Here is a 22,522-nt window from a genome sequence, read left to right on the forward strand (position 1 = left end):
CACCTTTGCACATGGGGCAGAGGGCAAGGCCATATCTAAACAAACTGTTCACAAATGGATAGCACACTGTATCCATTTCTGTTACAAACACCATGGGAAACCAACCACTTGGGGTCAGAACACATTCCACCAGGGCAACCTCTACAGCGTTCCTCAGGGGAGTCCCTACCAGGGGCATTCTGGAAGCTGCTACCTGGAGTTCTGTTCATACGTTCACCAAGCATTACCACCTGCCTATCTTTTTTCCAAATCCAGGGCAGGTTTTGCTACAGCAGTCCTGCAGGGCATACTGGCCAGCCCCATCTCTTCTTGACTGCTTCCACCCATTCTTCAGTTTTGGGAATCTACCCAACTGTGATGACTGCAACAGGGAAACGCAAAGAACCTTGTACAGTTGTGTACACTTACTATAAATGTAGATGTTCAAGTGTATTCACTGTTTCAGTCCTGGTTTCCAACCCTCCAGCCCCCATCTCTCTCTCTCTCTCTCTCCTTCACTAAATGTATTACTCACCCCTTACAGGGCTGTTGGTATTTACTTTTTACTGGTGGTGTTTTTCCACCATAACTTAGCTCCCTGTTTGGGGGGCTCCTGACATTTAGGGCAAGAAAAACTGATGTAATGGCATTGGCTGCCTGATGTTTTTCGTGTTTCACTGTTGCAGTCGTTACATTTGGATAATCTGCTGGCAGGTTGCCCTCAGTCAGCCTGAATTCCAAAGTCTTGGGTCTTGCATTGGTTGCTGTCTTCTCTTCCATGACGTCAGGTCATCAGGGGTATAAAACATGCAGCCGACTGCATTTTCTTCAGTCTTCAGTTTATTCTCTTTCTCCTTTTATTACCATTCTTCCTTGTTCTCCTTACAAGGGACATATTGGGATTTATTTTCCACTGGTGGGGTTCTTCCACCAGAACCTGGCCTCCTACTTTGGGGGCTCCTGACAGGTTAGGGCAAGAAAAACTGATATAATGGCTTTGGCTGTCCTACTTTATACTACTGACAACCTGACGTCAGTCCTAAAGCAACAACAACCAACGCAGAAATACTAAATCACTGGTATTCGGGCCGGCCGAGGGCTAGCCAGGCAGGGATAACCCAAGTGTGATGACTGCAACAGTGAATACACTCGAACATCTACATTTATGGTAAGTGTACCCCACTGCACTTTGTGATTCACGCTGTCTAGCTTCAAGTAGATATCCCAGAACCTCCATTGTTCACTTAATTCACATAGTCCTGCATAGTCTACTTTCCAGCCTTTGTTCTAGCACTTCCATCTTTTTTTTCCACATTTAACTTCCAAGGACTGTTTTACCTGAAGGGCATTTTGAAGAAACATCTTAAAATATTTCTGCCTAGGTATACAGCATTCATTTTTTGTGCTATTCTACTCCTTTGTCTCTTCAGGCCCACCATTCCATCATCCATCAGCATCCCTGGTATCATCCTTCAGCCACTTGCCAGTGGAGATCGGTTCTCTGATTGACCAGGGACTGGCAAAAGAGTTGATACCTTCACTTCATAAATTCCACCTTCACCTTCATAAATTTCCAGTACCTTGGATCAACTTATCCACACCCCCACCAGGGGCAGCAATATCCTAGACCTGGTCATTACCAACATGGGCGACCAGTGTTCCACACCAGAGGTCAATCCCTCGTTGGTCAGATCCGACCACAAGCTAATCACCCTAGACATCCACATCCCACCCCACCCCCACCCCCATTAGGGAAACCACTGTAAAGAATTTCTCCAAAGCCGACTTCATGCTTCTTAAGACAGAAATGGCAAACTTCATGACAACCATGCAGGCGGACAGTAGAGGTACGACTGCTGAATCCTACACAAATGCACTTTTATAAGCACTTACACGAGTGCATGGATCGTGCTATCCCTAACAGAACCAAGATGCTATCCTCCAAAAAAAGGAAGCCAGTCTGGTGGTCCCCTGCCATAAACAAACTCTACAACAGAAGAAAGAAACTGTTGCAAAAAAAAGTAAAATTCCATGATTGGAGGAACTCCCTGGTAAGCCCCAGTAAGAAGCTGAGATCCCTCATAAAATCCTCCAAAGCTAGTTATGAAAACAAAATCGCCACTGATTCTAAAGAGAACCACAAAGCATTCTATAGCTATGTCAAGAATCTCAATGGCAACACTCAGATCCGATCTGAGTTACAGCACAATGGCACTAAATATACAGAACCAACTGATATTGCCAGCATCCTGGCAGATAGGTTCAGTGCTAACTTTACCCCCCTCTCACACCATAAAGGGCACATCTCTATACAGGAAGAATGCGAAGTTCCTGTAATCACAGTTGCACAGGTAAAAACCACACTCTCCAAAGCCAAGAACACAGCATCCATGGGACCTGACAACATCCCAGGCTGTGTTCTACACGAACTGCAAAATGAACTGGCATCCCACCTAAGCACCATGTTCAATCATAGCCTCACCTCAGGCTTTGTGCCCACTGAATGGCACACAACAATTGTTATCCCAGTGCACAAAGGGGGAGCCACCATGGACCCCGGGAACTACCGCCCCATTAGCTTAACGAGCCTGGTCTGCAAGGCCATGGAACATATCATCATGGATCTTGTACACAAAGACATTGGTAATCTCCAAACTCTGGACCCCAACCAGTTAGTATTTGTAAAAGGCAGATCATGTCTCCTAAACCTGATAGACTTCTTTGAAGCAGTCCCCAAAGCCGTAGACGAGGGTAAGGTGGTTCACACAGCCTATCTAGATCTCGCCAAGGCTTTTGACACCATCCCCCACTCTGGAATTATAGATAAACTCACTAAACTAGGTATAAATCCCTATGTTATAAGATGGGTTGCCAACTGGCTCACTGACGGAACCCACACTGTGAAAGTAGCAGACTCCAAATCCAACTTCAGACCAGTGACAAGTGGAGTACCACAGGGTTCAGTCCTGGGTCCTCTCCTGTTTGGTATCTACTTTTCTGAAGTACAGGCTAACACAGAAGGTCTTTGGCTAACAAAGTTCACAGATGACTGCAAATTAGGAGCTGTAATCAAAACTCCTAACAATGTGGACATCCTACAAAAGGGCCTCACGAAGACGTATGCCTGGTGTCAAAGCCATGGCCTCAAGCTGAATGCCAAAAAGTGCATTGTCATCCCCTTTGGTAAAAACTCTGTACCCATGAGCTACCACATAGGTGGTAGTCTACTTAACACCGAAAGTGTGATTAGAGACCTTGGGACACATTTGGACAGTAGTCTCTCCTTTGATAATCACATTGCCACAGTAGTCAGGAAATCCTTCTACATGGCACACCTAATCACAAAAGATTTCGGTTTCTCATCCTCGAAAAAAAAGGTCATTGTTCCCCTCTACTCATCACTCATTAGACCCATTATAGAGTACAGCGCCCCTTTAGGTATGTACCTCACAAGACATCTACAACAACTGGAAAGGCTGCAGAAATACCTCACAAAGAGGATTACCGGTCTCAGATGCCCTACGCAGACCGTCTTAAAAAAACTCCAGTTTTACTCCGTTGCATATCGCCTACTCAGAGGCGATCTCTGCCTAACATACAAAGCTATGTCAAACCCAGAGCTGTTGGACATGCTCCACTTAAAGAAATCCCATTCCCTCCGAGCTACACACTCTAGGGACCTAAACCTTGTCAGTACAATAAACAGAACATGCTGGAGGGATAGATTCCTGTCCCAGAGACTTCCCATACTCTTGAACAAACTACCTATCTATATCAGACAAAGCTCCTCATTAGCACTCTTCAAGAACAATCTTGATGATTGGATGGGAAATAGGAAAGTCACCCCGGGGATCACCTCTGTGGCTCTGCTCGACAAGGGCACAAGAAAATAATTTTCTTGGGTGGCGAAAGCCAGGGTACCTTTTTGGTTATAAACAGAAAAAAGCCAACAGGTAGACCACGGCTGAAAAATCCAGGTTATAAATCCAAATATCCAAGTATCCAGATATAAATCCACTTCCACTTCTACTTCCAACAAATTCTCTTTATTAAAACAAGAGTAAGCGCTTTCACAATCTACAACAACTGATCGCTTCTTCAGACTCATCAAAACAGTTAAAACATTATTATTTAAAATCTAGCTCATCCAGTAGAGTCGCATTCTACTATGACATCATCTAATTAATCTTTTATGCTACAATTATTTGACCAAAACCATACAGTATATGCAATATATATTTTTGCATGAATTGTGATGTATATGTATTTTTAATTGTTACTAAGTTTAAAGTAGATGGTTACACTATATAATTGTAGCATAAAAGATTAATTAGATGATTTATTGTTTTAATAAAGAGAATTTGTTGGAAGTGGAAGTAGATTTATATCTGGATACTTGGATATTTGGATTTATAACATTGATTTTTCAGCCGTGGTTTACCTGTTGTTTTTTTTTCTGTTTATTTTGCTTGAGGTGTAAACCAGACGTTTGCCCATTTTTTTTTATTTTTTTCGTGTTTTAGACTGTATTTAGAAACTGGGACATGGCTGAAGGAAATTATATTAATAAGAATCAATGTGAACGACTGGTTGGACTATTATGCATAAATTTTAATCATCTGTTTAATCCAATTTTTCCGGTGAACAACAGAGAGCAGATAGACTATGACACACATAGACAATTTACAGAGCTATATAGAGAATTGGAGAACAAACTGTATAGCTTTAAAAGGTTGCAGTGGTAAAGGTTCCACTTAGAAGCCTCATTGAAGTATAAAATAGTACCAAGAGGTCTCAGGGTATTGAACATGCCAACATATGGCGAAACATATCCTGATTTGCATCAAAAATGGCAGACTCTAAATCTACAACTTAGCTATGACTATATGCATCTGCTTATTGAATTTTTTAAGCCCCACGAGAAAGAGCTAGCAGATGAGATTAAGAAACTACAAGGACAGTTAACAAATAACTTCTCCACGGAAGTGTTAGGCAGTAAATTAGATGAACTTGCCGACAGCATACAGAGCTATGACAAGAGAATTAGATGAACTTGCCGATAGCATACAGAGCTATGAGAAGAGACTGCAGAATACAAAAACAAAAAAACTGCAACGAGATCTCAACGACTTCCAGTGTAAAGAAGTCTTTTCGTGGCCAAGGAGAACACCTTTGAATATAGAAAAGCCAAAGAAAACAACTATATTGGAAGCCCCTGAAACATCTAATTCAAAAGGTACTGTTTCTTTAAATCGGAATTCTTGCGAAATTATTGACGTCAATGCAGAGAAAGCACATATAGAACCTCCCACTGCAGTTGATGGCAGCATGGTGAATGAAACCTCTCAAACAGCTAGCACGAGTAGAAGTGGAGATAATACCAATTTGAATTTAGCGGCTTTTTTGGAGCAGAGGGAAGTAACGCAAACTTCAATTCTTCCTTTCGTATTGCAGAAAGCTTTGCCGATAAGAGACAGATCAAGCAGCAGGAATTGGAGAGGCTCCAAACATGACTACCAGGAGCAGGAACCAAAAGGCCTAGTAATAAATATATCTAGCTTTTGCTTAACTGATGCACAAGTCTCTTTGCTAAATAGAGGCTTGAACTTTATTCCAACACAAAAAACATTATTAACTGAACTATTAAAGGAGCTGAAATTATTCTCTCGTACTTTAACATTGAAAACTATTTTTAAAGGCACTGGGACTTACAAAATATTTAAACAACCAAGTGTATATGTCCCTAAAACACATCCAACTGTTGAAACCTTTATGAATGTTTGTGAGAATGAGATGAGAAGTATATGCAAAAAACCTTCCAACCAAATTTCATAATTTAAATAAATCTGAGATTGAAGCACAAGCACAATTAAAGGAATCTCATAGTATTGAGATTAGGCCCGCTGATAAGGGGGGCAGCGTAGTTGTAATGGATACGTTTTTTTACTATCAGAAAATGAAGGAGCTTTTAGATGACATGGAAACTTATGTTGAAATCAATGAGAGACAAGTAAAAGCCATAATTGATAGGATATCTGTCTACATATTTGATCTGTTGGTTACCAAGTACATAGAAGAATTATTTGATTATTTTCAGATAGAATATCCGATCATACCCATTATTTACGGCTTACCTAAAATCCACAAACATATTAAACAGCCCCCTATGAGACCGATTGTGTCTAGTAAAGGATGGGCTACAGAAGCTATTTTGATATATATTGAGAAAAATTTACAAATAGTCCTCAATCTATGTGATACTATATTAAGGGACACAAAAGCATTTTTGAGATTACTATATAATAAAACATCTTGAAAAAGAGTATATGTTTGTAACTATGGATGTTACTTCACTCTTCACAGTGATACCCAATAAGTGGGGCATTGAGAAAATACGTGATATCCTGAATTTAAAACAAGTCTATCAGAATACAAGATTAATTTGATATGTGAATTACTTGACATTGTTTTAGAAAACAATGTCTTTATATTTAATGAGAGATATTATTTACAGAAAGTTGGAGTAGCAATGGGGCACGGCGTGTGCCAATAGCTACGCCAACATAGTACTGGCAGCTTGGGAAAATGAGTATATGTTTAATGATAGGAATAAACATGCCGGGAATATCATATGGTATATACATTTTGTAGACAACGTCTTCCTGTTGTGGGGTGGTACAACTGATGAATTACAAGAGATGGTAGACTATTTACATAATACTACTGAATTTTTAAGATTCACTAGCCAATACTCAAGGGACTCTATTGATTTCCTAGATGTCTTGGTTAAAAAGACAGATTTGAATGAATTAACAGGGATGTATAGAAAACCAACTTGGAGGAATAGCATTTTACATAAGACGAGTATGCACCCCACATTTGTATATAAAAATGTTGTGAAAGGACAATTCATGAGAACAAGCCGCCTACATAATACAAATGAAGGCTTCAAAAAGACAATAACAACATTAGAAAAGGATTTTATAGCCAGAGGTTATCGTAAGAAAGATATAGATGAAAGTACTAAATATACTATTGTTAACAGAGATGGAAAGTGCAAACCCTTCTTCACAGATACCACAGAAGAAGACAGGAACAGAGAAGATACCAACAGCATGAAAATAAGATTTGCTATAACTTATTCTAGCGACGTTAGAAGGTTTTGCAATATTTTTGAGAAAAATTGGAATGTTTTACTGTCAGATCCTGAGCTGAAGAAAGTACTAGAAGATAGACCTAGCTTTTGCTTCAGAAATAAAAAATCTTTAAAAAGGCAACTTTGCTATAAATCTACTATTAAGGAACGATTGAAGCAATCAAATAGACAGCGGACTTTTCCTTGTAGAAATTGCATGGCATGCGAGTATCTATATATAAACATCCCACATTAGGTTTCACGATTGATGTTGACTTTTATGCTGATTGCAAAACACAGAATTTGGTTTATTTTAGTTTTTGCACTGTATGTCATGTTTTTTATATAGGCAAGACAAATAGATGTTTGAAGGAGCGTATTCTCGAACACCTTAGAGATATAAAGAACAAGAAAGATACGAACGCCTTAGCAAAACATGTAGAAGAAGCAAATATAAAACGCATTTTTAATTTTATGGTTCTAGAAGTAATAAATAAAAGTAATAGAGGGGGAGACACAAAGAATAGAGTAGAAGAAGCAGAACAAAAGTGGATTTTATTACTTCAAGCAGACATACCCCCTGGGTTGAATAATGCAGTTTCATTGAAACCTTTTTTAAAATCTAGACCACTTAAACATTAATTATTTATTTGACCATACCATACAGTATATGCAATATGTATTTTTGCATGAATTGTGATGTATATGTATTTTTAATTGTTACTAAGTTTAAAGTAGATGGTTACATTATGTAATTGTAGCATAAAAGATTAATTGGATGATGTCATAGTAGAATGTGACTCTATTGGATGAGCTAGATTTTAAATAATAATGTTTTAACTGTTTTGATAAGTCTGAAGAAGCGATCAGTTGTTTTAGATCATGAAAGCGCTTACTCTTGTTTTAATAAAGCGAATTTGTTGAAGTGGATTTATATCTGCATACTTGGATATTTGGATTTATTACCTGGATTTTTCAGCCGTGGTCTACCTGTTGGTTTTTTTCTGTTTATTTCGCTTGAGGTGTAAACCAAGCGTTTGCCCAGTTTTTTGATTTTTTTCGTACCTTTTTGGTTAGGCTTATCTGAACCTACAGGTGACAAGCTGGTGATGTTTCACCCTACTTTTCAAGTTTACCTTGGGGTTGATTCAGCGCATTGATGCAGAGTTGCATGGTTTGCATATTGGATAAGCTTTGTAGCAGGCATCAGTGTCAGCAGGTGAGACCCAGTCTTTCTCAGGCAAATTCTCAAACCCCTTTGTCTTGGGCCCACTATCCTTTCTTTCTCTTGAGAAAGTGACAGGCTTCAGTCCCTTAAGTCTTACTTCCTCACCTGACAGTTTCTCCAGTGCTGGGGTCTCCTGGACAGCAGTCAAGACTCCATCCCTTGCTGTATAACTTAGCTGACATCAAAACTGCCAGAATCGTTTTCTGGACTTCTACCCCCACCCCCAAACACACAAATGCATGGGGCTGCACCCTATAGTAATGTCAGCTTTGAGGTCACTCACCTCTGAAGAAAGGGGAGCCCCCTGTAAGGGCTTTACTCTAGCTTTAGCCATTGCTGCTGTTAAGTTATTTCACATGCAGCCAAGTAACATTGTCCTTTCCATTCCTGCCTGTGTCAGAACTAACCCATTAAAGCAGATCTTCCAGCCCTTCACATTGTATCTGCGTTCCTCTGTAATGGTTTTCCTTCTCTGAAAGGTGTTCTCATTTTTATTGCTGTTTATAATTTATTATTTTGACCAGCTATACTCACTGGACAATAGGGGCCCGTTTCAGCTGTGAACTACCTACACAGTGATCATCAAAGATACCCTTTACCTTAATGGGATAGCACAGACTATGCATCTCAACAGATGAGTAAATGTGGTAATAGAAGAGAGAGGTGTGCAGGGAATGAGTGAAAGTTGAATAAGAATAAGTATTCTGCTCCTCCTTGTTTTTCCTCACCAGAGTTCCACATTGAGTAAAGCAAGCTTATTTCCTGATAGCAAAAGAACTACGGTAATAACAAATGGGTCCTTCTCCACAATGTACTCTTCTTAAGCCAACAGAAGCAGTGGTCTGTGCATGAACTCCTGACAGACATTTTCAAGATGAACTTTGCATGTGTCTTGATGATGTTCTTCATCTCACATTGCTGCAGTCCTTACTTATGGGGTAGTCCGCTGTCCTCGGCGATACCAAAGCGCATGACCGTCATATCCTCAGTCTTTTGCCGCATGGTCCGATGCAGAAGCCCGCTCGGTTCGGCGTTCTGAAATTTTGAGTTTCAGACCGATACTTTTGTTTTTCTTGCCTCAGTTACTGCGGATGTCAGAAAAGTGAATAATTGTATTTCTTGTGGGAAACAGATACCGCATAGGGATTACCACTCTTTGTATTCCTTGTTTGGGTGTCGCTTTTGTGCTAGGTTTAATTATAAAACGGAGGTTAGATTGCGCTAGGTTAGTCTTGGCAAGCGGTGTAATTATAATATGCCGTCGGATGTTCGGCGCCTGCTTCTACAAAGACAAATCTTTAAAGCCTAGGCAGGATGATATTTCGGATGCTGGACCTTTAGAAGCTACAGCTGAACAGGTGGATCCGGCTGAAGTTTGGTTGAGTCCCAGGGGAAACTTTGATTTTACAAGATGTGGCCTCTCAGGAGGCAGGTCAGGCTGAAGGGGCCTCTCAGGTTACTGTTCTCCCTTCTATGCCTAAGGTGGTTAGGCCTTCTGCTACTGTTTCTAAGGCTCCTTCTAAGGGCAGGTCTGTTTTGCCTTCCTCTGGTGTCAGTTCTGGTTCTTCGGGGTCTGTGCCTAAAAAGCACATGCTTAAAATGGCAGAGGATTTGATTACTTTAATTAGAGGCTCTATGCCCCCTCCTGATAAGAGGCCCAGGATGGAGCCAGAGTTGGAAAGTTTGGAGCAGGCCTCAGATGATTCAGAGTGTTCTGCTGAAGACATTCAAGATTTCCCTCCTTATTCTGATTCTGATGCAGAGTTCTCCTCCAGAGGATTTTTCATTTTCAGAAACTCTGCATTCCATGAGGGAGCATTTTAAGTGGGAGGGACAGGATTACTCTGATTCACGGAAGAGGCTTAGGAGTTCTTGTTTTACCACAGCATAGACCCTTAGCTATACCTCCGGTTTGGATGTTGTTTCAGATGTTTTCTCGAAGCTTCCTTAATCCAGATTCTGTGCCTCCTGCCCCAGTTAAACTGGACAGGTATTACAGGGTGCCTGAGGCTCATAAATATCTGTATAAGAGTCCTAGGGCGGACCCAGAAACTATTAGTCAGGGCCTAAGGGTGTTAGAGCCTCTGTTGTTAAGAATCCGGTTCCTCTGGATAAGGAAGCTAGAGCTTTGGATAGATGGGGTAAGAAGGTGTATACCTCTTCTACTTTAGCAATGAGAGCTTTGAACTGCCAGTTTCATATGTTGAAGTATCAGAATTTCCTCCTTTCTCAGCTAAGATCTAAAGTGGATGCTTTGGCAGAGGGCATAGAGTGTAAAGAATTGCAGGATTTAGTGCATGTTTCTGAACAGGTGGGTAAGCACTCCTTGCAATGTGGTTTTGATGCTTTACAGGCTTCTTCTAGGGTGGCTGCCACTGGTTCAGTTATTTGGCTTAAGGATCAGAATTTGTCTCAGCTTGTTAAGTCTAGTATTCTGGATGCCACTTTACAGTCTGAAGTTTTGTTTGGTCCTCCTGTAGAGTCTGTCTTAAAGAAAATGGAAGACAAGGCTAAGTCTATGCAGACTGTTAAAGATTTTTTGCAGGTACAACCTCCAAAGTTTAGTAGAAGTTGGCCTACTAAGGGGTGTTCTTCTGATTCTCAGTCTAGGGGTAGATCTAGGCGTGGTAGGGGCAGAGCTCAGAGTACCTTCAGGCGAGACGAGACAATGGAGTTCGCCTGCTCAATCTGCTGGTGAGGGCAGGGGCCAGTCCTTTCGTAAACAGGCCCAATGACCTGCATTTTCAGCTGCCAGATTCTTCTTGCCTGGCAGCTCCTTTGGGAGGAAAGTTGGCTCTTTTCAAGCAAAATTGGCATTTAGTCACCCAGGACAAATGGGTATTGGACATTATAAACCGAGGTTAAAAGTTCTATTTCCACACCATGCCTCCTTTCAAAGGCATGCTAGACGTCCCTCCTCGGCAAAGGATAGAGGCTCACAGACAAATTTCTTTACTTCTTCAAATAGGAGCTATACAGCCAGTTCCTCTGTCAGAAGTGGGACTAGGATTTTATTCTCGCCTGTTTCTAGTTCCAAAGAAAGGGAACACGTGGAGACCAATTTTGGATTTATCTATCCTCAACACTTACCTGGACATTCCAAAGTTCAAGATGCTGACTTTACAACAACTTTTACCTCTGTTGGGAAAAGATCACTGGATGGTTACTCTGGATCTCAAAGAGGCTTACCTTCATGTTCCTATCAGGCCCAGTTGCCGGAGGTACCTGCCTGGAAATTTACATTATCAGTTCTCTGCATTGCCCTTTGGCTTATCTACTGCGCCCAAAGTGTTCAAGGTTCTGGCTCCAGTGATAGCATTTTTCAGACTAAGAGGAATACAGATTTATCCTTATTTGGACGACTGCCTGATTATTGCACAAGAAAAGGCGAACTTCTTCATCATCTACAGTATGTGATGGCAGTGTTAAGATGCCTAGGGTATTCTGTGAACGAAACAAAGTCCAGTCTAGTACCCTCTCAGGACATGTGCTTTCTGGGTGTGAGACTGAATACAGCTTCCCAGATGGCCTTTTTGACCCCGGACAAACAAAGAAGCCTTTCTCTTTATTTCCAGCAAATGTCTCTACGGTCCAGGCTGACTGCAAGGACAGTCCTTCAAGCCTTGGGGTTCATGGCATCTTGTATTCTGGTGCTCCCCAATGCCAAATTGCATATGAGGAAGCTTCAATGGTATCTCAAAAATGTGTGGACACAGCACTGCCAAGATCTAGACACTGTCATTCAGATAATACCTTGCATTCAGAAAGAGTTTTGTGGTGGGCTCAGGAATGTCACCTAAACAAGGGACTCTCTGTGACGCCAGAGGCGAGTCAGATTCTAACGACAGATGCCTCGGACAAGGCTTGGGGAGCACACCTCAATGGAAAATGGGTGCAAAACACGTGGCCTGTCAAACTCCAACATTTGCATATCAACTTGAAGGAAATGTTAGCAGTCCAGTTTGCATTGATGGCTTTCAAAGATTTACTTCACCCAGGGCAGGTGTTGATTCAAACAGACAACACTACTGTCATGTGGTACATCAACAAGCAGGGGAACCCATTCTTACCCTCTTTGCAGGCAAGCGATGATTCTGTGGGAAACTGCTCTCAATCTACACCTCAATCTTCAGGCAAGGTTTCTACCAGGAGCACAGAACTCCTTAGCAGATGTATTGAGCAGACAAATAGTGGATCCTCGAGTGGAAATTGGATCCTCATGTATTTCAACAGTTGACAGTGTTATGGGGAACTCCAGACATAGATCTGTTCACTTCTCCACTAAATTACCAGTTGCCAAAGTTTTGCACAAAAATGTTTCATCACACAGCTTGGAAGGTGGACGCTCTATCATTCAGTTGGAACAATCTGCATGTATATGCCTTTCCACCTCTGCCTCTTCTTCCCAAGGTACTTTTGAAGGCCAGACAAGACAAGCCAACCATGATTTTGATAGCACCGGATTGGCCTCGACAACACTGGTACCCACTACTGAGGAGTTTAGTACGAGAACCTCCATGGCCTCTGCCTTTGATTCCGCACCTTTTGTCACAAGAGGACACTCACTTCCTCAGTGTCAAGATTCAGTCTCTGCATCTAACAGCCTGGAATATTCTGTTTTAGACTCTGGAGGGTCTCAGCTTCCACAAGTTTTGAATGTTATTTTGGAGGCCAGGAGGCCTAGTACCAGGAAAGTTTACGCTGATAAATGGAGGAGAATTTTTATTTGGAGCAAAGGAAAAGGACCTTGATGTCTCCAAACCTGATTTAAGTGTTGCTCTTCAATATCTTACTGAGCTATTGGACAAGGGTTTGTCTTTCTCCTCAATAAAGGTTCATGCTGCAGCCATTTCTGCTCACTATGATTGTGACCCTCCTTTATTCTCTCATCCTTGGTTTAAGCAATTTCTTAGAGGGCAAAGAATATAAGACCCCGAGCTCCTACTCCTGCTTGGGATCTCAATTTTGTGTTGGAAAAACTTACTCTACAACCTTTTGAGCCTGCAGCTACTGCCGAGTTAAAGTATTTGTCATGGAAAACTGCTTTTTTGTTGCCCATTACCTCTGCAAGAAGGGTTTCTGAATTACAGGCCCTCATGGCAGTGGAGCCTTTCCTGATTTTTCATAAGGATAGGGTATCTTTGCGTACTAATCCTTCCTTTATGCCTAAAGTGGTTTCTAGTGTGGCCTTAAATCAAACTATTCATTTGCCTACTTTTTGCAAACCCCAAAATAAGGGAGAAAATTTTGCATACTTTGGATATTCACAGGCAGTTGCGTTATTATTTGAGCAGAACCAAGGAGTTCAGACAGTCTCAGCAATTGTTTGTTTCTTTTGCTTTGGGTTCACAGGGTAAACCTGTTTCAAAACAAACTATTTCTAAATGGATTGGGTTTTGTATTTCTTTCTGTTACTCCCATCATGGTAAGGAGATTCCTGCTGGAATCAGGCCTCATTCCACTAGGGCTACTGCTACTTCTACGGCCTTTCTAAGGGGTAGCTACAAAGACATTTTGGAGGCAGCTACTTGGAGTTCAGTGCATACCTTTTCTAAACATTACCACCTTCCTCTTTATTCTAAGTCTAGGGCTGGATTTGCCACTGCAATTTTACAGGGCATTTTAGCGTCCCCTAATGCTTTATGATTTTTACCATCCTCCCTTTCCCGTTGCTTTGGGATTCTACCCATAAGTAAAGACTGCAGCAATGTGAGATGAAGAACATAGTACAGTTTTGTACCTACCATAAATGTAGATGTTCGAAGATCCACATTGCTGCAGTCCCCTCCCTCCTTCCCCACTGTAGTTTGACTTGGTGCTATGCTTTAGGTGATGGTTGTTGTTGGGCATGTTTTTGGGAGCTATTCTGTTTTTGACTGTGGCCTTTCTGGTTTGGCCTTCTGACATCTGGGGCAAGAAAAGACTGAGGATATGACGTCGGTCATGCGCCTTTATACCCTGACGCTCTGATGTCAGATCTAGGCGCCCATGACCGACGTCAGCCTAATACTTTGGTATTCGGGCCGACCGAGGACAGCGGACTACCCCATAAGTAAGGACTGCAGCAATGTGGATCTTCGAACATCTACATTTATGGTAGGTACAAAACTGTACTTTTCTATTTGTGTAACCTGCTTGAATGAGTCTCCCGGAGATCACTTTTGTCCCTATCCACTGACCAAAAGGTCATTCCTGCTCCTCTCAGCCTGTCAGCCATTGGTGGATGCAAGTGAATAGGGTATTTTATGTTCTACTCCCCACTCTTTGACGGTGATGATGAGTGCCCTGCCAGATCAAGGTATTGTGTGACTGTGTGCATCACCACACCTGTGTGTGCATCTAGCTGCTTGATGGTTTTCATGCAAACTGTCTGGCCAGAGCAACTTTCATAAGATGTTCTTTTTGCTCCTTACCAGCTTACTGTGGGCCAACCCCCCCCCCCCACCAATTGGAATGGGCAAACCTCTTCGCACTCGCTAGGCTGCTGGGGCTGCAGTCAGGCCTCCATCCCTGTGTACCATGGAAATTACTTTCTTGAAGATTCTTTGTGCGTAGTATTTGTACAGTTGCATTTTTCTTTTTCTTGAAGCATTAGGATCGTAGGAGATTACTAGGCTGTCTACCCGGAGGTCATTTTAAGCCTAGCCATTTCATCCCTATGTAATACCATTGAAATGCTAGTCAGTGCTCAAGATTGCATTTAGCAATGACTGCCCATGTCCAGGAGGATTGTGGGCTCTATCCCCAGTAACAATTAGTATTGTTTAATCTTTGCTGTGGCATCACCAATATTTAAAAAGATCCATTCACTACTGCAGTGAAAGCGAGTCAGAATTTAATGCATCAGTAGACAGATGTAGCCTTTAATCATCACACCATGAGAATACAGTCTGAATAACTGTCAAAATGATAGTATAAGAAACACTATTGCTTTTGAAATGTTTTGCATTGCTACAGTGCTGCTATTGCTTTAAACTTTGTGGTCTGCTTAAAACATAACTGTATACTGTGCAGTTCTAGGCTCTTGATCACACTTTGTATTGCTCTCAACAATTTGCTGTTGGATAATTAAATGGATAATATCAGAGGTAGTTGAAGGAAAAGAACCACATTTTGTTTCATAAACCAATCGGACAGGGTGACCGTTTGAATTGTCGGGACTCATAATGCCAAGTCATGTAGTGATTAAATGGCTGGAAAATGGGCTTATATATACTAAATCCGAGATTGATACTTTTCAGAATATTCCCTTTTCTCCAAGGTATGGCTGTCTCGGAGTGGGGTCCATATGCAAGTTCATTGGGTTTGCCCCCTCCCCCCCCCTCCCCACACACACAGATACAAATTTAAAAGAGAATGATGATAGATACTCACTGTTCTGCCTTTTCCGTCTTACTCTTTTTTTCTCAGCTTGTCAGAATTTGGCTTTGCGAGTCGTGACATTTCATTAGGGAGCCATTGACGATGTTGGCTGACTGCTGTCAACTTCCCTTCTGAAACCTTGCTTATGAAAGTATTTTTGGTAAGCTGCCATATATGTAACACATTTAGGAAGAAAGAAAAGCGCTTATGAGTTGCATTAATCTGGAAAGGGGTTTTATGGGGAGTTGCTGAATGGCATTTATAGGTTCATCAGCTGGGCTGTACTGAGTAGCAGCTTTCTCGTCTGTTTCTTTGAAGCTGTAATTCCTGAAAAATGTGATTTGTCATTGTCATTTATGCTGTTTTCTTTTTGTTTCAGGAAACATCCTTCTTACAAATCCAGCCACAGGTGCAACTATACTAACAGGGGTGGCCCTTCACCAAGGTAAGCTTATCTTCACTGCCACTTTCCCAGCTAGTATGCTGATGTCAACAGTGTCTTCACCAGCAACAGGCAGCTTAACAGTGCCCATCAAGCAGGAACCTGATGTTGAAGGAAGCCTGGTGCTGCCTGCCACATCCTTTGGTAGCTCTAACAACCTAAATACCAGTACAGCAGCACTGCAGAGTTTTGGTGCTAATTCAGTTGCAGTCACACCAGTTTCAGGGACATTTTTTTCAACCGTCGCAGGACTGTGTTCTCTGCCTAATGCATCCAGTGGAACTTTTGTGTCTCCAGTGTCCTTGAACTCAGATGGGAGCTTTGCCAGCTCTCCATCCTCTGGCTCCATAGTGGGGCATCCAACTATATCTTTCACTCCTGACCCCACTCCAGCCAGTGCTGTCATAAGTCCATCTAGTATTTTTAACAACATTAGCAATGTCACTGGTGCCCTTCAACATAGCAGCTTCATTACGAACTTCAGCCAGGAAGGAATGGTGCTTACTTCACAGTCCCAGACAGTGAATTGGCCAGGTTCATTTGGTGTATTCAAAGGAGGAGTGGAATCTCATGACATCAACACCACTGGAACATTTGATATGGGAAAAGGAGCAAGTCTAATTCTAGGTAACTCAAGAGAACAGGACCTTCTCCCAATCCCTAATGGAAGGGAGTTGCTAATGGGCAGTTCTGAAAGGGGCTTTGATGATGCAGAAAATATGGATTCTGATGAGCTAGAGTCAGAGAGAAAAGTCTTGACCCAGTTACAATCTGTTCCAGTTGATGAAACTCTCAGTATGTAGACTGACTTTGTACGGTGGAAATAGCAGTAATCTGGATTACTTTGCTTGTAGTTGATGGATATTGGATTCAGTTCATCACTTCAAGAGAAAGGGGGCACTTGAAGTGTATGAAGAATATTGAAGTGTATGAAGAATATCACAAGCATTTTTCTTGAACTCTTACAAAATTGCATTATCTCAGAACACTTATGGCAGAGTGATCTGTTTAATTTTATTGTCACTACAGTACAGTGTCTTTCACAAATACATTTGTGAATCCTGGGCCTTCTGTTAAGCTATGGATCCTCCTAAAGGGAGAATGAGAGAGAGATATTTCTGACAAATAAAATCTGTATGAATGCCAGGAAAAAATATTAATGCTCCATTCCTGAAGCATGTGTCATTCATGTTTCCGTTAATATTTAAAAACAAAAGAAGCAGAAGTTTTGACATTAGTTAATTCATGTGAATATGTACCAGTTGTTTTTAAGTACACTAATATCACCAGTCATAAAGGAATTTTTTATAGCGAAGTAAAGTTAAGGTGTGCCTTAAAAATGGCATATCCTGTTTCTTCTTTGTGGTGTTTCTCATAGCTGTGCATGTACAGTGTTACAGCTGAGTAAATATAACAACTTTCCAAAGCTGGTACTGATTGGTAGCACTACCTGTCTTTCACAGATCATATCTGGAAGGCTTTGAGTGCCAGTGACTTTGATCAGTAATGCTGCCTTTTTTTCCATGTTTTCCTCCTTTTTCCTTTCTTCATTTTACACAAAGATATACCATGTGCACTGTATGAAGCCTTGTGAAGAAACAAGCTACTTGGTCTGCACTTAGTCTGTTGCTGCTTCAGGTCTGTCTTCCCTCACTAGTAAGAGTTGTAGCCGTTGTGAAATGTAACCTCAGATTATTCACTCATTTGTGATTTTGCTACAGTGCTTAATATGAAATGGTACTGTAAGGTATTGTGTGGTGATTGTGGCGACCTAGGCAACTCTTTTAAGTTGTCCCTTTAAGGCTGTATAATGAACTTTTGATCACAAGACTGTTAGTGACTTAAAGGAAGTATTTGCGTTTTTTTCTTGTTCCACATATACTTCAGTAGATCTGGGAGATCATGTTACTATGCCGATTTAAGTTAGGACTAACTTTTTTTGAGATCCTGGAAAATTGCAGTTTATTGTATTAGACTCTACGTTTTTCTTCAGAATGCCTCTCCTTAAAAATGTATTCTGCTAATTAGAGACAAGACGATGACTTAATTCCCTCTGTTCATAACAGCAGGGAGCAGAAGAGCATACAGAAAAATGACTGCTGCTAGGGGTGTTAATTTGCTGTGCAGCCAAAACGCTTGGATGCATATGTATGAATGTGTTTTTTTTTTTTTTTTTTTTTCTGTTCCCAAAATCTTACGGTTGCAAGTAGTTAAAACACAAAATGTTCTTCATGTTTTACTGTTGAAGTCCTGACTTGTGGGATTTCCTGCCGTGATAGCTCTTTGCCAGACCAACTACCAGAAAACAATTTCTCCTCCTCCTCCTCCTTAGGCTGGCAGACACCCTAACCAACATCAGTCTGCTTTGGTATATAGGGAGCCAGTCTACATCATGAAATCAGTCTTTTCTTGCCGTTGGAGCCCGAAGCAGTGTTTCAGTGCACCAGTCGATCTGCACCAGAGAGGTCATCAGAAAGATAAGTACCCCATTGGGAACTATTTTCTTTTGCTTTAACTCATGTCAGATAAGGGAAACAATTGTCTCCTCTGTAGTAAGCAGATCCCACACAGAGACTTTCACTCACTTTGTGTCACCTGCTTATGCCCGGTTGACGGCGTCCCTAGTTGGCACTTTTTTGCCGGCTTTAACTCTAGGAGGATCAGGTGTAGGGCCAAAATTTTAACTAAATTCCATAGTCTTGGATCTTTTCATCAGTGTCCGATGGCATCCGCCAGTTGTTCAGAGGTTAAGCAGCCTAGGCGTACAAGGGGAAAAGATGAGAGACCCAATGTTAGGCCCTCTGATGACAACCATTCTCCATCTGATGTTCTTTGTGTTTCACTATTGCAGTCATCACATTTGGGTTATCTGCTTGCAGTAGCCCTCAGTCGGCCTGATTAACAAAGTCTTGGGTCCTGCGTCGGTTGCTGTCTCTTCTTCCATGACGTCAGATAGTCAGGGGTATAAAACATGCAGCCAACACCATTACATCAGTCTTTCTTGCCATGCGGTGCCCGAAGCAGAAGCAGTTGACAAGTGCAGGTCAGCTGACTCCTGAAATTTTCGTTTTCGAGTTTCAGAACCAAAGTCTTCAACTTAAAGCTAAGTACCCTGTTGGGGATGTCAGTAAAAGTAAATAATTGCATTTCTTGCGGAAAGCAAATACCTCATAAAGATTTTCATTCGTACTGTATTCCTTGCCTAGGCCTTGACCACGCCGTACCTAGCTGTCGGTTTTGTGCCTTATTTAAACAACGAACTATCCGTCGTTGGTATATTTTCGCTTCTAAATATTTTGGTGCTCGGTTCAGTTATCCAGATATGTCTTCGGTAAGCCATCTGACTACCGGCATTCTGAATGCAAAGATAAAGACAGAGACAGGCCGCCTAGGTCCAAAGCTGCTGACAACGCTTCTCCTAAGCCAGTCGCAAGTTCGCTGGTACTCAGTGAGGTGCTTTTGCAGCCCCTGATACCTGCTACTTCAGATTCGCAGGCCTCTACTGAGACCCATTCGGAGTCTGGTATGCCGCGAGATGCTTCAACTGTGGAACCTGCGGATGTCTCTACCTTGGATGGGTCCGGAGCTGCTGTGCAGGCACCGGCTTCTGAGGGTGCATTCAGGCCTACTGACTTGCATATTAAACAGATGCCATCTTCTTCAAGGCCTAAAACTCGAACCATGCTTAGAAAACCGACGCCCAGACTGCATGGTCAGGCCTCTATGCCTAAAAAACAAATTATGAGAATGGCTGAAGATCTTATTACTTTAATCAGGGGAAGGCAAACTTCCCAGACGTAGGACTGAGTTTACTTATGATACTTCTGACCAGGATTCTGAAATTTCTGTTTCCTCTGATGACCAGGATTTACCCTTATCTACCTATGAGGATTCTGATGCTGAGGACTCTATTCCCTCTGCTCCCCCCCTCCCCCCCCAGAGGATTTCTCTTTTAGTGAAACCTTGCATACTCTTAGGGAGCATTTTTGTTGGGAAAGTCAGGATTTCTCTGATTCTGAAAAGTGGCTTAAGGATTTCTTACTCCTGCCCCAGCACAGGCCTTCAGCTATCCCTCCTGTACTAGACATTGTTGATGATGCCTTTTCAGAATCTAGCTTGGCCCCTGATTCTTTACCTTCTGCTCCCAGAAAACCTGATAGATATTACAGGGTTCCGGACTCTCACATGTTCCTTTTCAAAAATCCTACTGCGGATCCTAAGACCATTTCACAAGGACCCAAGAGCATTAAAGCTACTACTGCCAAAAATCCTACCCCCTTTGATAGACTCCAGGGCGGTGGATAGATGGGGTAAGAAGGTATACACTTCTGCAACCTTGGCCATTAAGGCCTTAAACTGCCAGTTTCATATGTTAAAGTATCAGCAGAATATTATTGGATTGCTTAAACAGAAAATGATGTTGATTCCTGATTGTGCTGAAAATAAGGATTTACAGGATTTAATGCATTCTGCTGAACAGATTGGAAAACATATTTTGCAATGTGGTTTTTATTCACTAGAGGCATCTTACAGGGCTGCTGTCACTGGGTCTGTACTTAGAAGGCATGCTTGGCTTAAGGAGCAATCCTTGCCAGATCATGTTAAAGCTAAATTACTGGATGCTCACTTAAGTCAGGACCACCTGTTTGGCAACAAGGCAGAAGAAGTTCTTAAAAAGATGGGGGAGAAAGCTAAATATATGCAAACTGTTAAAGATTGCTTACAAGTACAACCTCCAAGATTTAGTAGGCATTGGCCCTCTACGAATTGGTCCTTTCCTGCCTCTTCCAGGCCTTCTCAGTCCAAACACAGATCCAGCAGAGCACCCAGGCTTCAGTCCCAGGGTATGCACAGGACTAAGCAGTGGGGGGCTCCCACTTCCAAATCTGGGAGTAGTAAAACTCCCCCTATGGTAAACTGCCTCAATGCTCTACATGCAAAAAACTGGGAACTCATTACCCAGGACAAATGGGTTTTAAATATTGTTTCCAAGGATACAGACTTCACTTCCACATGTTACCAACCCCAGACAGTTGGCCAGGTTTACCCCCAAATCAGTGGACAGAGGCTCAAAATCAAGTACTCTCTCTCTTAAGCATAAAGGCTATTCAAGCTGTACCAGAAGAGGAAAAGGAACAAGGTTTCTACTCAAGACTTGAAAAAGAAAAAAATCCACCGACACTGTGTAGCCGATAACGATTTCTACTCAAGACATTTCCTGGTACCCAGAAAAGACAATTCATGGCGTCCAATCCTGGACCAGCCTACTTTAAACACCTTTTTGGTGATTCCAAAATTCAAGATGCTAACTCTTCACCAGTTGCTTCCTATGCAAGGCAAAGATGTCTGGTTGGCAACACTCAATTTAAAGGAAGCATGCCTGCACATCCCAATCAGGGAATCTTGCAGAAGGTACCTACGCTTCAAAGCAGGCTACATGCAGTGCCCTTTGGCTTATCTACTGCGCCCAGGGTATTCACAAAGTGCTAGCTCCAGTTCTTGCATTTTGCAAGCGAAGAAATATTCAAATATACCCATACCTGGACGATTGTCTAATTCAGGCAGAAAGCCAGGACATACTTTTTAATCATCTGGCATTTGTACAAAGGGTGCTAACTTGTCTGGGGTACACCATAAATGAGAAGAAATCTCACCTGGTACCCTGTCAACAAATTATATTCCTGGGAGCAAGCTTGAATACAACTTCCCAGATGGCTTTCCTCATGCCAGCGAAACAAATTCATTTGACAGCCTACTTCAAACTAGTGGCCACAAAAACCCTGCTATCTGCAAGGCAAATACTGCAAGCCTTGGGGTTCATGGCCTCCTGCATTATTCTAATTCCATATGCAAGACTGCATATGAGGAAACTACAATGGTATCTAAAAAGCCTATGGTGTCAACATTCTCAGGATCTAGAAGCAATGATTCCTATCATACCTTGCCTACAGCTAGAGTTCCTTTGAGGGATTAGCATTTACTGTACCCCCTGGCACCCAAACCCTAACAACAGATGCATCAGACTATGCATGGGGGGCTCACCTGGCAGGGAAGTGCATTCAGGGCAAGTGGAACCCAAGTCAAATGCACCTGCATATCAATCAAAAAGAAGTGTTAGCTGTACAGAATGCTCTGACAGCCTTCAAGGACCACATTCTTCCAGGACAATTAATGTTAAAGACGGGCAACACCACTGTTACGTGGTAGATAAACAAGCAGGGGGGGTACCCATTCTTACCCCTTCTGCAGACTAGCCATGGCACTGTGGAACACAGCCTTGAGCTACCAAGTGCATCTACAAGCTTAATTCCTGCCAGGAAAACTAAATACACTGGCAGACGGACTAAGGAAAAACCTCATGGACCACACGAGTGGA

General features: G+C 42.0%; 1 protein-coding gene across 1 annotated transcript in view; it reads left to right on the forward strand.

Moving 5' to 3' along the window:
* LOC122814004 (homeobox protein SIX5-like) overlaps positions 1-17,791 on the forward strand; it is a 343,037-nt gene extending 325,246 nt beyond the window's left edge. Inside the window, exon 3 of the mRNA XM_044086623.1 lies at positions 16,084-17,791. Coding sequence (XP_043942558.1) covers positions 16,084-16,949 — 866 coding nt within the window. The 3' untranslated portion in view covers positions 16,950-17,791. The remainder of the gene's footprint in view (positions 1-16,083) is intronic.
* The last annotated feature ends 4,731 nt before the right edge of the window (positions 17,792-22,522 follow it).

This window comes from Protopterus annectens, chromosome 1.part0 (genome assembly GCF_019279795.1).
Source record: "Protopterus annectens isolate FY-2018-M chromosome 1.part0, PAN1.0, whole genome shotgun sequence".
Lineage (NCBI taxonomy): Eukaryota > Metazoa > Chordata > Ceratodontiformes > Protopteridae > Protopterus > Protopterus annectens.